The following is an 18,116-nucleotide window of genomic DNA, read 5'->3' on the forward strand; positions in this document are numbered from 1 at the left end:
ATGCCAGGTTTAAACCTGAGTACCCACAGAAAACCACAGACCTGCCGCCAGTACCTGGTGACTGCCCCAAATAGGCCTCGTACCTGCGACCAAGTAGTGGCGGGCTAGAGATTGTAGATGGTCAGACGCCTTAACCTGGTGACTGCCATACGTAGGCCTCATACCCATCACCTAACCCTTACCACTTGGCCACTGAGAAACAGTAAAATGTCAACTGTATATAAAAACCTCCCTAGGGATAAAAAAGATGTCTAGAGGGTCATTTTTTTGGTTCGGTTTGTTTGATTTTTTATGTCCTATTAACAGCTATGATCATTTAAGGATGTGCCAGGTTTTGGTGGTGGAGGAAAGCCGGAGTTCCCAGAGAAAAACCAACGACTTCCCGCCAATACCTGGCAACTGCCCCATGTAGGCCTTGAACCCTGACCCAGAGGTGAAGGGCTAGTGGTAGCTGAATGTCAGACGCCTTAACCACTTGGCCATCTTAGCGCCCTTTCTAGAGGGTCAACTCAAGGGAGAAAGCAACATCGCTTCATAAAGACTTATCTAAGGAGAGAGCCAACTTGTATGTAAAGAAGCAAAAAACTTATGTACTAAGACTCCAAGGCAGAGACCCAAATCTGCTATTTAAATACCAACCAAGAAATGGACCAAAAACCTCTTTCCTATGGAGAAAACAAAAAAAACCTGCCTATAAAGACTTCTTACCCCTCCTAGAAAGAGAGCAAAAACCTGTCTATAAAACCCCCTTCCCTCCAGAGAGAACAAAAATCTGTCTATAAAAACCCCTTCCCTCCAGAGAGAACAAAAACCTGTCTATCAAAAAAAAATCCCTCAGAAGAGAGCAAAAACCTGTCTATAAAGACCCCCTCTCCTAGGGAGATAACGAAAACCTGTCTATAAAACCCACTTTCCACCAGAGAGAACAAAAACCTGTCTATAAAAAACCCTTCCCTCCAAATAGAACAAAAACCTGTCTATCAAAAAAACTTCCCTCAGAAGAGAGCAAAAACCTGTCTATAAAGACCCCTTCTCCTAGGGAGATAACGAAAACCTGTCTATAAAAAACTTCCCCTTGGAAGAGGACAAAAACCTGTCTATTTAAAAAGAAACTTCCCTCGGGAGATGACCAAAAATCTTTCTATAAAGAACCCTCCCCTAAGAAGAGAACAAAAGCCTGTCTATAAAGGCCCCCTTCAAATGGGGAGATAACAAAAACCTGTCTATAAAGACCCCCTCACAATAGGGAGATAACAAAAACCTGTCTATAAAAAAAAACACTCTGAAGATGACAAAAACCTGTCTATAAAGAACCCTCACCCCTAGGAGGAGAACACAAACTTGTCTATAAAGAACCCTCATCCCTAGGCAAATAACAAAAACCTGACTATTAAGACCCCCTTTGGGGCCCCATGCAGATAACAAAAACATGTCTATAAAGAACCCTCACCCCTAGGAGGAGTACAAAAACCTGTCTATCAAGACCCCCTCTCCTAGGGAGATAATAAAAACCTGTTTAGACCCCTTCCCAATAGGGCGATAATAAAAACCTGACTTTAAAGACCCCCCTCCCAATGCAGAAAACAAAACCCTGTCTAAAAAGAACCCCTCCACATAGAAAGAGTACAAAAACCTGACTATAAAGAACCCTCAACCCCTAGGAGGCATACAAAAACCTGACTATATAGACCCCCACTCCAGGCAGATAACAAAAACCTGTCTATAAAGCACCCCTCTCCTAGGAGGAGTACAAAAACCTGTCTATAAAGAACCATCACCCCTAAGAGTACAAAACCTGTCTATAAAGAACCCTCACACCTAGGACGATAACAAAAACCTATAAAGACCTCCTTCCCTAGGAGAATTACAACTTGTCTATAAAGACTCACCATAGGCAAATAACAAAAACTTGACTATAAGGAACCCACACACCTAGGAGGAGTACAAAAGCCTGTCTATAAACTTCCTCCTTTAGGTAAAGAACAAAAACCTGCCTATAAAGAACAACCCACAGAAGAGAACAGATGTAGAAGCAGTACAAGGTGAAATACTCCTACTTCTGGTTAACAGAGTATCACACTCAACTCCAAATCACTTCTCGTATGTCATTAGGGATTTCAACGATTTAAAAAATATTTTTAATATTACCTGTACAAAATTTGAGTTAATGACCTTTTAAGCTAACAACGCTTCCACTATCCGGGCCTACTTTGTTATAGAAGTAGTAGTAAAATAGTAGTGTCAACATATTGAATTCTGAATCAAACTTGAATATACAGGGATCCAAACATTTATCAATAGAAAAAATATTTGCAAATTTAAAAATCATAATTTTTAATTTAAATTTACAATGTATGTTAATGATTTGTTAAGCTATCCCAGGTAACAACAACTGACTCAATATATTTAAATTGAGAAATGTTGAAAGATTGTGTAAATATAGTGTATCAAAATGAACAATTAAAGCTGAAAAGGCATGCATAATGAAATAATTTGTAATTATTTATACATGATATCTTTAAAAAAAAAAAAGTTACCAAGAAAAATTATATAAAGCTTACAATGAACAAGTGTGATGTCTGGTTAACTTCCATAGTTACAATGGTTTGAGCAATTATGTAATAGTTTATGTAATTACAATTATGTAATAAATACATTATGTCAAAATGTAATAAATGATTATGATTCATTTTTTATTGAAATGCTAAAAAAGAATCACATGAAACCTGTCAAATCTAACACAACATATTAATCTATCAAATCTAATACCCTGTTCGACACAACATATTGGTCAGATTGACCTGTCTAATCTGACACCCTGTGGACCACAGCATACTGGTCAGATTAACCTGTCTAATCTGACACTCTGAGACACAACATATCGGTCAGATTGTTCTGTCTAATCTGACACCCTGTTAGACAGAACATATAGATCAGATTAACCTGTCTAATATGACACCTTTACAGAAACAGAATTATTCTAAAATATACAGGATGAGAGGTCAGATTAGACAGGTGCCATTGGCCAGGTGTTGAAAAGTTTTCAAATGACTCTTATTATCTAAAAATTTCCTGAAAATTTGATGGTCAAAAACTCGAGCATCAAAGCTCATTATTGGACTCTGACTAAAGTAGGTTTTTCTGTAATCAAGGATTTAATTAAATAATATAAGCAGTTAAAACATGTTATAGCTAACTAAACACAGCAGTGCTTTGGTCAATTAAATGTGATGCTGTCTGGACTGTATCCTAGATTTTCGCGAAGGAGTTGCTGCTCACTGCGGCCAAATCCTATTGATTCTAGGTAGTTTTCCACCGATCCATACCTGTCAAAATGTATCATGATTCATAAACATCTGTAAAATAAGATTTTCTCGATAAAACAGGCTTTCCAATTTCATATGATAAGTTATAATCACAAAAAAGAGTCCCAATTCAAGGCTAGTTCTTTTTCACTTCATAAAGCAACCTTAAGGAGATTAAGAGGCATGGAGTTACTTCCCTTTGCAATCATACTTTAATACATTTGTTATTTTGTTTCCATGCATTACAAATGTTGTCTCTAGAAATTTGGGATTTTTTCATTTAAGAAACACTTTGGTGTAAATAACACCTTTTACATGTAGAAAATCATCCATCTTTTTTTTTTCTTTTTTTTTTTGAAAAGTGGAGAGGTTCTACAGGGGGATTAGATTGGGGAGGGAGGGTCAAGAAGTTGGGATGAGAGAGGGGAACTTTCACTTTCGTTTTGCATCTTCTTTCAATGTTCTATGAAACAACTACCTTGATTAGGTCAGAACTTATTCAAGCCACATTGCTACTTTTGGGTTCAAGATTGAATTTATTTTTATGAATGACTGGGAATTTAAAGTCCATTTTGGGAATATAAATGCCAATTTTGAATTGAGAATGGGGTTATTATCCACCTATGTTTACACAGGCAGAAAGAAAAAGACACTGATAACAACTCAGGATTTGCAACATTGTTAGAGTGTAGGATCTGGAGATGATAGACATATCCCAAGTTATCTCCCTTGAATTTCTGTTTTTTTTTACTTTTTTGAAATATTCAGGTTTTGCTTGATTGTTCATTTGTAGAAAATGGCCGACACAAGGACTTCATAAAAACTTATGGCAAAACTTTATCTATTTCCATAGTAAATGCTAGAGTTTATCAACATTACATTACTCTGACCACGGAATTAGATTAGTTATCTAAGTCTGTGGTTAAAGTCACTGATCCACCATGTTGTATTGAAGTGGGTATCACATGATCTTGACATGTCACATGATTACCGCGTGACGTTCAGTACACATGTGTCATACCAATCTACATAAACCGCAGAACAGAATTTTACTGAGAATTTGAGAAAAGAGTGTTTATTTTTAAAATAACATAGAATATTTACTTTCAAAGTTTGGAAGAAAATGAAATATCTCCATGCTCCAGGGATAACTAAATACAAATAAGCATATTAAACACGCGAGTAAGCGCATAACTATATCCACCATGTTGTATTGAAGTAGGTATCACATGATCTTGACATGTCACGTGATTACCGCGTGACGTTTAGTACAAAATGTGTCATACCAATCTACGTAAACCCAGGGATGTGCATGTCCACTACACATCCCTGGTAAACCGCAGAACAGAATTTAATTACTGACAATTGATTTTTTAAATAACATAGAATATTTACTTTCAAAGTTAGGAAGAAAATGATAAATATCGCCATGCTCCAGGGATAACTAAATACAAATAAGCATATTAAACACGCAAGTAAGCGCTCAACTCCTGGAGCGTTGGAGAGGAGGAGGTTAACTCAAACTGTTTAAACTGGACTCAAATTTCAGGCATTATGCGACTTTTTTTCTACAATTAAAACTTTCAATAATTCATAATTAGAGCTCTCTGTCAGAAAATCAATTAAAAGGTACATTTTACATGTTATCTAAGTCCGTGCTCTGACAGGTTAGTATTCCTGATCAGTTTGAAAAATGATATTGGTTGCCGGCATCCTAGGATGCCAGTATTGAAAATCTTCCTCTACTTTTTTGTTTAATGTGGGAGATTTTAGTTTTAGGGTGATAACATAAATCGACATAAAATCGTTTCTAAGGACTAAATTAAAAAAATATTACCAAGCTGTCGTTAAACTCAATGGTTAATTAGTTTGAATTTAATTTATGTTTGTGGCCCTATTATAATCAGTCTACTGAAAAAGATTTTTTTAAAAAACAATAATTTAAGGGCATGAAAATATCCTAATTTAAAAGTAATACAATTTTTCTTCTATAATTGAACAATATATGGTATGTCACCTATCTATATAAAACGATGTTGTTATTGACATCCTCGATACTCCAGGGATTACCCTCACTTAATTAACCCCTCTGCACCCCTGAAATATGTCATGACAAAAAATGAAGGTTTCAGACAAAAAAAACCTGGCCAAGTACCTGGTCTTAGAAGATAACAGAGGCGTGACACCGTTACCTTTCCTCTTGATTATTTTAATGTACTGTAGATCAAAGGATTACACTATTCTATTTATATCGTCTGTGAAGTGGCGCAAACGAAGCCTCTGATTTTTCAGGACATATTCCAAGAGTGTGGAATAGGTGAATTTTGATATCAGCAGTAATAACAATTATTATGGAAAAAAATTATATTGTTTTGTTACATCCCTACAGCTACAGTTTACAAAATTTGACAAAAATCATTTTCAATTTAAGATTTAAAGTTGTGATTAGAATATCTGTTTAACTTACTTGTGATGGATGTGGTTAAGAGCCGTCTCTAAAGTCTCTGGCTTGGCGTACATAAACGACTCATCCCAGTTGAATCTCTTGACTATTTCATCATGAAGTCTTGATTTTATCGGCTCCAGCGCTTTCTGTGAAATTCATACACAATGAAACAATGTCTATAAAAGTATAATATATTATGTATCAATTCATTTCTTCAAAAAAGTATTATGAAACACAACTTTTCCAGCAGCTGTACCAAGACAACAATGCTGTCTCCCCTACACTGTTTAAGGAAGTTGTTGAGCCCCTCAAACCTCATCCTCGATGCTTCAGGGGTTATGCTTACTTACGCTGACTCTGCACCCCTGGAATATGTCATAGCAAAATCAAAGGCTCAGTGTGCGCCACCTTGTGGATGAGACAGGAAGACTAGTTTGATCCTCTAATGCACATAAAATAATCTTGTGGTCATGTAACAGTACATTTACTGGCTTTGAAGTCAGGTATCATTCCTTTATAATCTTCAAAGGACAGGTATCAGTCTGGTGATTGGTCAGGTTTTTTCACTGAGACCAATCAAATACCTAGCCATGTGCCTTCAATGTTGCTATGACATTTTCCAGGGTGCAGAAAGCGAAAGAGAGCATAATCCCTGCAGAATCGAGGATGCTCAAATCCTACAGAATTCCCTCTCCTTCGCATGCTATGACATCAATGACTGCCACACTGATGATGCTTTCATACCTCAACCCAGTCAACCAGCAAATGACCAGCACAGACAAATTCAAATTTCATTTATATAGAAGTACAGGTTATATGTCCAAATTGCAAATATCATCATTGAAAATATTCAAAAATCACCTTTCTATATACATGTATGGTATAGAAATAAATCTTATAAAGAAGAAACTATGGAATATTAAAAATAAAATTATGATACTTTTGTAGCGGAATTGGACTGGGTTAGTAGCCAGCAATCAGGAACCTTGTACCTGATTAGAGTACAGGGAAACCATAGATAAACATAAATGTGTACATGAGTTAACCCTTCACTAGGGAATAGTTTTAGGGAAGTTTCCTCGCAAAGGGGGTNCTTGCGAGGAAACTTCCCCAAAACTATTCCCTAGTGCTTCCACCCCTATGCAACTTAATAGACTCTACCATGCAATGACATGGATGAGTCCATTATGGTATACAGTGGTGAAAGGGTTAAAGTGTGGATATGAAACGGGTGGTCAAGAAGCAACAAATGCTTACAACAGACAGACCTTTACAAAAAGGTGAGAGGAATGTAGGGGAACTAGACTTGGTCAGTTGCCTGCTACCAGGCAGTTCAATTGGTTGTCATGAAGAGATCAGAGGTTACAGGTTCAAACCTCGTTCTGACAATAAATTTTTCCTTTTCTGTTATACTTTAATCGACATCTGGGTTCAATATTCATAACATAACATTTATTGAAAGTCAGGTGAACACAACTTCAAACTTTTCACCCCAAGGTCAAGGTCATGGTACTCTATTAAAATTATCAGCAGTTTAACATCAACTTACAGGGGTTGACACTAACTTTTAATAGGTGGTGGACCACAGGTCCACCTGCTCTCTTAATCTGNACAACACTGGGATCCTAAACTCAGGGATTCAACCAACATCGTCTGTAACACTTAAAGATTTAAAACATTCGTATTCAAAACACACTAGGCCTCTACAATAACTAGAAAATACTTAAGGCATCAATCAGTGCCTACTAAAACACTTGAATTCAAACAGGATTTTGAGTCTGCTCCTATATCAATGTAATGGGAGAAAGAGAAAAATTGTGACAACCAGACCTTGGTTTGAACCCGGGACCCTCCTAACTCTAGACGGTCCCAATTGAGCACCTGGTCGCCAACGATTGAGCCAGTCCAGTTCCGCTACATTCCTTCCCCTTTTTCTAAGACTTCGCCCCCAAAGACACAACTATTTACAACCCAAGTTTGGGTACCCCCTTGCTAATAAGCATACTCCCATTGCTCGAAACAAGGATTGGCAAGCTGACCATTTTTGTAACAGGAGAAAGAGAAAATATTATGACCAGACCAGGGTCCCTCCGAACTCTAGCGGACACACTACCACTTGAGCAACCTTTTCACCGATAATCGTCCAGTCCACTACATTGATAGCAGTGTTGTAGAAATGACAATGAATTTCGCAAATTAAGTTCTTTGAAATTATGTGTTTACAATAGATTAATTATGATATACACTAGGTCTTTTGACTAATAATGAAAAAGGGTGGAAAGCTAGGGTAAGCTGCATTTTAAAATTTAGCACTTGAGGTAAATGTAAAATACCCTCACTCCAAGTCGAAAGTTCATACATAAAACTAGCCAGGATGTACTTCAGAAAGGTCAAGGTCATAGGTCAAATTGAGGTCACATTGACCTCATTTTAAGATTTGACACAGTGCTTTTCCTTGATGTACAGATGAAAAAGTGGCTAAGGTATGCTAAGGACACCTGTATTATGCTGTCCGGTTTTAGTAAATGAGGTCATTACTAGCTCAAAAAGCGGCCAAAGTGACCTCATTTTAGGATGTGCCACACAGCTTTCCCATGATGTACATATGTACAAAGTTCCAGCCTGTTCCTGAAATGATGTCAGAAATGCCTTAGCTCCAAAAACCGCTGTCAGACAGATGCATGCATGGATAAAGTGAATTCATTATGCCCCCAACTTTGGTCGAAGTTGAGGTACCAAAAACGGTAAGATCACAACAACTCAACCGATACCAAACAAGGGATTTATATACACAAGGCTTCCATAAACACCTGTCTAAACACTCAGCACCAAAAAGTGTTTAATGGGACAATGAAGTAAATGGCAGTTCTGGGTTAAATGGTGGAGGACCTTATTCTGAATTCCTGAGATTGCCTTCTATGGCAACCCCAGGAATTAAGAATAAGATCCTCTACAATTTAACCCACATCTACTTGTACAACTGTATTAAATCTGTGATACCAGTGTTTTAGTGGGTAGCTGGGTCTATTAAATACCTCTGATTGTGTGTAATCTTGAATTACATTTTCTGTCGTTTCGCCGAGTAACAGGAGGACCAACGCTGACGTGATTCCAGTACGATCTTTTCCATGAGCACAGTTAATGAGAGCTGGAAGGTTTTCCTTCTTTGTCAGAAGCTTCAGAGCTGGCAATTTAATAGAAAATATTGTACATGTAATGTATGATGTAGTTGACTAGTTGTTCAATGATTATCTTAACGCCCCTGGACTTCCTCGCTACGCAAGGGGTTGGTTACGCTCACTCTGGGCTCAGTGTCAGGTTAAACAGCCAAATAAATCACCCCTCGGATTGAAGATTTCTCTGTGACACCCTCTCATGCTGCTGGGACTGCATGCCAATCTAATTTACTGACACAATTAACAGGGGTTTAATTATGACCAGGGTGTTTGAGGGAAACAGGCCCTCGGAAGAAATTAGGAAAATCATCAACATAATAGCTAGTTTGGGAAATGTGGATGATCAACTCTGAACACAAATTAGACTGTTCAACTTTTATTTAAGCCTGTATTTATGACAACATGATCATTACTGCAGTCCTTCCTACAAACGCTGCATTTTGAGAACTAAATCAATCGAGAGGACTTTGATTAAATTTAACCATTTTTTGTTTTAGATTTCCCAATTGGGAATTTTGATGGGCTAAATTGGGAAACATCAGACACTTTTAACTTGGAGAATGGATCCTTTGAACAAAACTAAAAAAAACAACTGATAAACACCCGCAATACTCTTTTCAGTACCCACCCACTCTTCTCCATCACCTGTCCCTATATCATTCTCTCATACTTTACCTGCACAAATACTTGTCTGGCTCAGTTCCAGAATATCGATGTAAGTGCTTGCTAGTCCTCCTGGGTTCAACACAAAATATCCAAACAATCGCACCAAGTAGTAGAAGTTTGTCCGAAATAACACGTCAAAAAGAAAAACAAAGATTGATAAGATTTTCACATACCAAGGCGCCCTGTTAACAATGTTTTTTATGTAAGCCTTCTGAAAGAAATCTATCAGATAATGGTGACATGTTGCGTCGGACACTTCCTCTCCTGTGTTGTGGTCCTTTTCTGTGCACGAAACTTCTTCCCCGGGCTTGTAATTTCGGTTTTTAGGTAAGTTAATTACACATGTCCCGTAAAGACCTTTTGTTTGTAAGTACTTATTTCCTTCTACAAACGAAAACTCAGCATGCGAACGAAGGTCGATTATACATTTTATGCCCAAACCCATGAACTCATCCACTTCGTCAGCGTGAAGCAAGTCTGGTCGAGACGATCGAAACAACAGCTTTTTAGTAGTAATTCCATTCTTTGATTCAACTTGTCGAAAATTGTACAGAGATTGGATTCCTGGAAAGTCAGAATGTTTCTGATACTTTGTAGGCGTAACCCCGTTAGATAATGTAGCGGTGGCCATTTTAAAAAAACACCAACACTTCCGGCTAAAATGAAAGTAGAAAATTATTCGGAATCTTTTTGACTTATTATGGAATAAGAGAATTTCGAATGTTACACAGGTGCGATGTATACTTCCGGTGAAAGCATAGTGACAGTTTTGACAGCAGGTGGGATCCACAATGGCGGAACGTCATTAATCGGTCATTTATCACCTTTGACAACCTGATACTGAGATCCTTCACAGTAATTAACACCTTCAACAGGTGTCTGCGGACAGTACCTGATCGACAAATATGACGGACCAAACAGATTCAGATGCATCCGACTCGGTCGAGGACGTCATTGAGATACGTCCTATGCCAAGACGAAATGTTGTTGAATTACAAGATATTGAGTCTGAAAACGAACAGTCGACATTTCGTGCATCCAATCAACCGGACTTGATGCAGCATACTGGTGTTTTCCGTAGGACGGGAAGACTGAAGGTATTGTACGGCGGTGTACTCAGTACTGTCAATCATAGCCCGAGTTTCCTCTGGCCCTGACCCAGGCTTAGATATTTTGACAGATAGATATCTGGTGTGGGACATCTATCTGTCAAAATGTCTAAGTCTGGTGTATCATGTCAGGGCAAGAGGAAACTCGGGCTACTAAGTCTGGTGTCAGGGCCAGAGGAAACACGGGCTACTAAGTCTGGTGTCAGGGCCAGAGGAAACACGGGCTACTAAGTCTGGTGTCAGGGCCAGAGGAAACTCTGGCTACTAAGTCTAGTGTCAGGGCCAGAGGAAACTCTGGCTACTAAGTCTAGTGTCAGGGCCAGAGGAAACTCTGGCTACTAAGTCTGGTGTCAGGGCCAGAGTAAACTCTGGCTACTAAGTCTGGTGTCAGGGCCAGAGTCGGGCTACTTAGTCTAGTGTCAGGGCCAGAGGAAACTCTGGCTACTAAGTCTGGTGTCAGGGCCAGAGTCGGGCTACTTAGTCTAGTGTCAGGGCCAGAGGACACTCGGGCTACTAAGTCTGGTGGCAGGGCCAGAGGAAACTCGGGCTACTAAGTCTGGTGTCAGGGCAAGAGAAGACTCAGGCTACTGAGTCTGGTGTCAGGGCCAGAGGAAACACAGGCTACTAAGTCTGGTGTCAGGGCCAGAGGAAACACGGGCTACTAAGTCTGGTGTCAGGGCCAGAGGAAACTCTGGCTACTAAGTCTAGTGTCAGGGCCAGAGGAAACTCGGGCTACTAAGTCTGGTGTCAGGGCCAGAGGAAACACAGGCTGCTCAGTCTAGTGTCAAGGCCAGAGGAAACTCTGGCTACTAAGTATAGTGTCAGGGCCAGAGGAAACACGGGCTACTAAGTCTAGTGTCAGGGCCAGAGGAGACTCAGGCTACTAAGTCTGGTGTCAGGGCCAGAGGAAACTCTGGCTACTAAGTCTTGTGTCAGGGCCAGAGGAAACACAGGCTACTAAGTCTAGTGTCAAGGCCAGAGGAAACTCGGGCTACTAAGTCTGGTGTCAGGGCCAGAGGAACCTCTGGCTACTAAGTCTTGTGTCAGGGCCAGAGGAAACACAGGCTACTAAGTCTAGTGTCAAGGCCAGAGGAAACTCGGGCTACTAAGTCTGGTGTCAGGGCCAGAGTCGGGCTACTTAGTCTAGTGTCAGGGCCAGGGGAAACTCTGGCTACTAAGTCTGGTGTCAGGGCCAGAGGAAACACAGGCTACTAAGTCTAGTGTCAAGGCCAGAGGAAACTCGGGCTACTAAGTCTGGTGTCAGGGCAAGAGCAAACTCGGGCTATATCTAACAATATACAATTATTGTATATGATATAAATAAGTCATATTTAAATACCTCAAATAAAAAACGGAACATATTTACATGTAATTTGAATATATGGAACTGAATGCTACAATATGACATTATCTAAAGTTCATTGATGTACCTACAAATGTATATGTAGCCCGAGTCTCCTCTGGCCCTAACACCAGACTTAGTAGCCTGAGTCTCCTCTGGCTCTAACATCAGACTTAGACATTTTGACAGATAGATGTGTGGTTAGCCTGAGTCTCCTCTGGCCCTAACACCAGACTAAGACATTTTGACAGATAGATGTGTGGTTAGCCCGAGTCTCCTCTGGCCCTGACACAAGACTAAGATATTTTGACAGATAGATGTGTGGTTAGCCCGAGTCTCCTCTGGCCCTGACACCAGACTTAGTATCCTGAGTCTCCTCTGGCCCTGACACAAGACTAAGACATTTTGAAAACTCAGGCTACTAAGTCTGGTGTCAGGGCAAGAGGAAACTGGCTACTAAGTCTGGTGTCATGGCCAGAGGAAACTCGGGCCACTAAGTTTGATGTCAGGGCCAGAGGAAACTCGGACTACTATTTAAAGTCTGGTGTCAGGGCCAGAGAAAACTTGGGCTACTTAGTCTAGTGTCAGGGCCAGAGTCGGGCTACTTAGTCTAGTGTCAGGGCCAGAAGAAACTCTGGCTACTAAGTCTGGTGTCAGGGCCAGAGTCGGGCTACTTAGTCTAGGGCAGGGCCAGACAAAACTCTGGCTACTAAGTCTGGTGTCAGGGCCAGAGGAAACTCGGGCTACTAAGTCTGGTGTCAGGGCCAGAGGAAACTCGGGCTACTATTCAAAGTCTGGTGTCAGGGCCAGAGGAAACTCAGGCTACTATTTAAAGTCTGATGTCAGGGCTAGAGGAAACTTGGGAGGCCAGAGGAAACACGGGCTACTAAGTCTGGTGCCTGGGCCAGTGGAAACATTCATAGTTCCTTATGTGTTTCCGAAATTTTAAAATTGCACAATATTACAAATGAGCTCTAATTTTGGTCCAAATAATTTGATGTTTCGTTTCTGTTCTGTATCAACTTTGACATTTCTCCAGCTGCACACATGTTTGATTTAGATTTTATTTTACTCACAAGTGTATAACACAAATATAGATGAGAGATGATTTCACTGAGGTCTATCCCAAATGAAACAAAACTTATACAGCTACTTTGAGTGCACAAAGTTCAAACACTCAACCTCTCGACCTCCATTAGAACTGGAGTGTTTGGCACCAGTTAAAGTTAATTGCACTGTACACTATAATGTGTATCAATGTGTTTGGTGAAGGAACTACTGCTAAACAAAACAATAAGTGTGTTTCCTTTAACATGTTTGATAATTTTGGTAACTATTTCAAAAAATAATTTTGAGGTTTTTAAAGGAAAGAGATCTTCCTTGAAAATTGCTTAAAAAGGATATGCTAGGTATACAAATTTAGAGTAGGAAGGGCTACTGGAAACACAAAATATATTTTGTTTGATAGAAATCGTGATGCACCAAATATTTTTTTTAATAAATGAACTATGGTTGTTTCTTTATCTCCCGCTTTTACCGAAACGGGTGATATTAATTTGGGATTGTCTGTCTGTCTGTCTGTCACGCTTCGTTTCCGTGCAATAACTACAACAAATGTTAACTGATTTTCTTGGTCACAGGGTAAAATGCCTTAAGGGCTCGGCCAAGTCAGATGACCATTTTCAGTGGACTTTATTTGAAAGAGTTATGGCCCCTTGAATAACGAAAAACATTATTATCTGCCGTTTCTGTTCATTAACTCTCGCAAATATTATCCGATTGTCATCAAACTTTTTAACAGGGTTCAACGCCTTAAGGGCTCAGCCAACAACTTGAATCGGACTCCATTTGTCTCAACAGCACGATACTCACATGTTTAAACCTAACCCCAATAATGTTTACCTACAATATGTCCTGCAAGTGGGGGATATAAATTCCATGAATTTGCTTGTTTCATTTGTTATGGATACATATCAGTTGTCCATAAAAACTCATTTGATTATACTACAAAATTACCCTAGATTTTTATCATTATTGGCTGTAGACTGCAGACTATATTTCTAAAGAATTAATTTGGTGTTGAATTTGTATTGTTGAGTATGAAATGTAATCAAAATGTTTACTTATTGGTATTTTGATTGTTTGTTTATACTCTGCTGTGTTTATATCATTGATATAGTCTGTACAATTACTGTTTTTTAAATAAGCTCTTGTAACATTTTTATTTATAGTCACAAGAATTGCCAGTTTCTACTCCCAGACTGTATCGGGATCCCGACCAAGACCTACAGTTTCCGCCGGTAATTCCTCTCAACGTCGGTGGCGTCAAATACGTCACTCGTCTGTCTACGCTCTGTAAATACCCAGACTCGATGCTTGCCGCTCTTTTCAGCGGTCGCCATGCTGTTGACAAGGACCAGAACGGTAACTACTTTCTAGACAGTAACGGTTCCATGTTTGGATATATTCTGGAGTTTCTCCGTAACGGCTCGGCTCCTCCTAACCATGTGTCTGTGGCAGTTTATAAAGAGGCTAATTATTACGGCATTCAACATCTCATAGAGAAACTTCAGCTCAAGCCAGAAGTAGCCAGACTCCTTGTTCGGGAGGCTCACAGACAACAGTTTCCAAACTACTATGAGGTTAAGAACAACGTCATTCAACTTGCTGTAGACCACGCCATTGTTAACAGACAAGGGGAGGTAATTCTGTATGTATTTCGTACAGAATTTGTACCCAAGGTGCCAAATTTTAATCTTAGTCATGGCTGTGTTGTAGAAAATGCTCATTTGTCTGTCGGACCTTGGTCAGCCGCAGTCGATGAAGAACTATTCATGAAATGCTTGGAAACTGATTTGATAGAAGAAGGGTTTAATCTCAAACCACATGAATCAAAAAAGAAATGCCGATATTTTCATGGACAAACATGTCAGAAGTTTGTTTACCGACTACAAATAATGTTTTAGAAAAACAAAAAACAGTTTTTCCATCAAATTAAATTAAAAGTTTTCCCAGAAATTATGATTTAGTTTAGGGTAGAGAAGTTTTTTACATATAAACCACTTGTATTGTACATGAAACATGACCAATCAGGATTATGAGTGTCTTTATTACTCCAGGGCTTATGTTTACTAACCGGGTATGTGTGTAAATAAGCTAGTGCACATCCCATGGAGTATCAAGGATGGAAGATGAGTTGTTCAAAAATCACAATGAGGATTCTCATACTAGAATATTTGATGTCTCGCCTATTTTAAATATAAAGGTTACACCCCTGTGCTATTGTTTCGTGAAATTAGTTTTTCGTTTTGGAAAATTCTGTTTTCTTTAACATTAGTTACCATTGGTACCAGAACTATTCTAAATGTCTGTGATAATTAAAATGTCAGAATATGTGTGTGTGAAAACACTGTTCAAATCCTACATACAATATTAATTTTGTTTTTCCCGATAATTTAAAAGATGGGAATCTCACATAATGTCTGTTCTGAGCTCCTCATAAAGCAAATGTATTATTGTGGGTAAAGATGTACTTGCTTCAAAATGCAATAATATTTGTTTTGTGTCTACAATGTTAGGTCAAGAATCTCACACCATGGTCTGTTCAGCCCGAAAACGTTTGGAAATGTTTTTTCCAATTTTCACTTACGTGTCAGATATATGCTTGTGTTCAAACCTGACATATGTTCTATGTGTATGTGGTGTTACACTTTACATGGTAACACAGTGTTATGTTCATAACTACAGTGAAACCTGCCTAATCCGACCCTTATGTATTCTGGAATTCTGTCTGATCCAACTCCCACATAAACCAACATGCTGTCTACTATCCAACATAATGTTTAAATCATGTTTCTAATATAGATGACCAACAAACATCTTTGTATTCTGAAATCCTGTTCAATGTGAAAAGTATATTATGTTGTATCCTGCAGGTTGTCAGATTAAACAGGTTTAATTAAATAAAAAATAAATAAAAAATTAAACCACATGCAGAAATTAATGACTGCCATTATCACAAACATACATTATTATAGTTATTTTATTTACATAATCACGGTGGTGAGGAAGAGTCGCCACATACTACGGATATGAAACTGATCAGAATTAACCCTTTCACCCCTATGTAACTTTAGTAGACTCCACCATGCATTGATCTGGATGAGTCCATTATGGTCTTCAGTGTTGAAAGGGTTAAGGTGTCCCTAATAGTATAAAGCTACTTGTACTATACCTGTACCGCTGGGTAATTTTGGGGGCAATCCTATTTTCAAGATTTTAGCAGTAATTCGGATCTTCTAACCCTTTCACCACTGTAGACCATAATGGACTCATCCAGATCAATGCATGGTAGAGTCTTCTCAAGTTACATAGGGGTGAAAGAGTTAATTAAACATGACATTATACATATCCAACAATATGAAATCTGTTAATTAAACACTGTGTGATGTCATCTAATTTTTCACATACATGTAAATGCCAAAATAATACTGCACCATTATTAATCTGTATACAGGATTACATTGTAAAAAATATTTAAAAAGTGAATGACAGTCAACAAAAACAATATTGTGTTCTATCAGGATTATTTTGTTTTACCATTACATAAATATCATTGTATCCTGTACATGGTATGTGGTCAAGTTAAAAACAGCTGGAACTGTTATCACGATATTTTATGAATTTTTATACATATTTATTTTGCAATGATAACAAATATTGTCTGACAGTTGTTCGAAATATTTTTCTGTTGAAAATATTCACAATTTTTTTTCTGTTAATTGTTGTACATGTTGATTTTATTTTAATTGGTATATAGTTCTGCTTAATAATTTCCAGTCATGCAGTTGTTCAATTTGTCTATTTTGGACTTTGCTAGAGTAGCTAGCACCAAATGTTGAATTTAAGGGCGAATGAAATATGCATTGTACTTTCCATTTCACTGTCTCAAATGTTAAAATGTGAAGAAAAAAATTAAGAGGAGCATGGCAATAAATTATCAGGTAAGTACTGATGCTATTAACTTATGAAAATTCATACGTTTAACAAACAGATTTTTTTTTATTCTTTTTTGCTAACACAAAAGAATTTAGAAACATGCCCAGACATTGATAGGGCTTAACATGTTTGGCCCCTGTTGGGTAGGTTTTTGAGGGAGAATCTGTTTCCCATGCCCCTGTGCTGTAAAATGGCAGTTGATAGCTCTGTATAACAGCATGGTTTAGTGATGTGTTTGTTACTTTGTTTTGATGTTAAGGTGAAAGTGCTTTTTCGATTCCTGAATGTTATTATTTTGTTTAAGTTTAATTGTGATCTTGTTTTGTCTGAAGTTTTATATTATTAGCCTATAAGTTTATGTATTGTCTTCTGTTAAAAATGTTGTCTCCATTCAATCACAATGTTGTAATCTGTAAATATATATATATATATATAGACAAATATTTCTGTTAAGGTTAATTTAAGTTTGAGGATCGATCCCTATATCACTGCTAAAAGAAAGATAACTTTGTATTGAAGCTTTTACATCAGTATGGCAGTGTAGCTGTGATCAGTTATTTCTGAAAAAAAAACATACCTTGTGAAACTTTTAAGGATAAATGAAATATGAAATGACATTGTATCAAAAAACAACAACAGTGTTCTGAAAGTGCAGGAGAAAGCCACGCTGGGAGCTTGGGCTGGGAGCTCGGTCAGGGTTTGACCTCCTGTCCTACAATCACTGGGAGCTTGGGCTGGGAGCTTGGGCTGGGAGCTCGGTCAGGGTTTGACCTCCTGTCCTACAGTCGCAATAGTTTCACACTAACCAACAGAGATACCTAAAATCTATCTTAAAAAAATAAGGGGAGGTAACTGTTGTGTTTTGTAGTGGGACAGGGGTCCTTGAAACGTGTTGTTTTGTTAGATGTCTCATCCGTCTGTTTTAGTTCTGTTCATACTCATTTTGTTGTTTTTGTAAGCTCAGTTTAATATATAATATAGAATCTTACGTGAGTTTCCATTCCATAGAGATTAATGGAACTGAAGTCTTAAGAACTTTTCAAGAGGCTCGCTAATTTGAAATATTTGTGACAT

General features: G+C 38.3%; 2 protein-coding genes across 2 annotated transcripts; one reads left to right on the forward strand and one right to left on the reverse strand.

Moving 5' to 3' along the window:
* Nucleotides 1-408: 408 nt before the first annotated feature.
* On the reverse strand, nucleotides 409-10,237 carry LOC110453533. The gene is made up of 4 exons (XM_021502509.1): nucleotides 9,603-10,237; nucleotides 8,787-8,935; nucleotides 5,773-5,897; nucleotides 409-3,326 (listed from the first exon to the last, which is right to left on the reverse strand). Exons 1-4 carry the CDS (start codon nucleotides 10,222-10,224, stop codon nucleotides 3,218-3,220), a joined length of 1,005 nt encoding a protein of 334 aa, XP_021358184.1. The 5' UTR covers nucleotides 10,225-10,237; the 3' UTR covers nucleotides 409-3,217.
* Nucleotides 10,238-10,327: 90 nt separating this feature from the next.
* LOC110453534 (BTB/POZ domain-containing protein KCTD7-like) lies at nucleotides 10,328-15,981 on the forward strand. Its single transcript, XM_021502510.1, has 2 exons — nucleotides 10,328-10,690; nucleotides 14,276-15,981. Exons 1-2 carry the CDS (start codon nucleotides 10,499-10,501, stop codon nucleotides 15,008-15,010), a joined length of 927 nt encoding a protein of 308 aa, XP_021358185.1. The 5' UTR covers nucleotides 10,328-10,498; the 3' UTR covers nucleotides 15,011-15,981.
* Nucleotides 15,982-18,116: the final 2,135 nt, after the last annotated feature.

Source organism: Mizuhopecten yessoensis, unplaced genomic scaffold (genome assembly GCF_002113885.1).
Source record: "Mizuhopecten yessoensis strain PY_sf001 unplaced genomic scaffold, ASM211388v2 scaffold7443, whole genome shotgun sequence".
Lineage (NCBI taxonomy): Eukaryota > Metazoa > Mollusca > Bivalvia > Pectinida > Pectinidae > Mizuhopecten > Mizuhopecten yessoensis.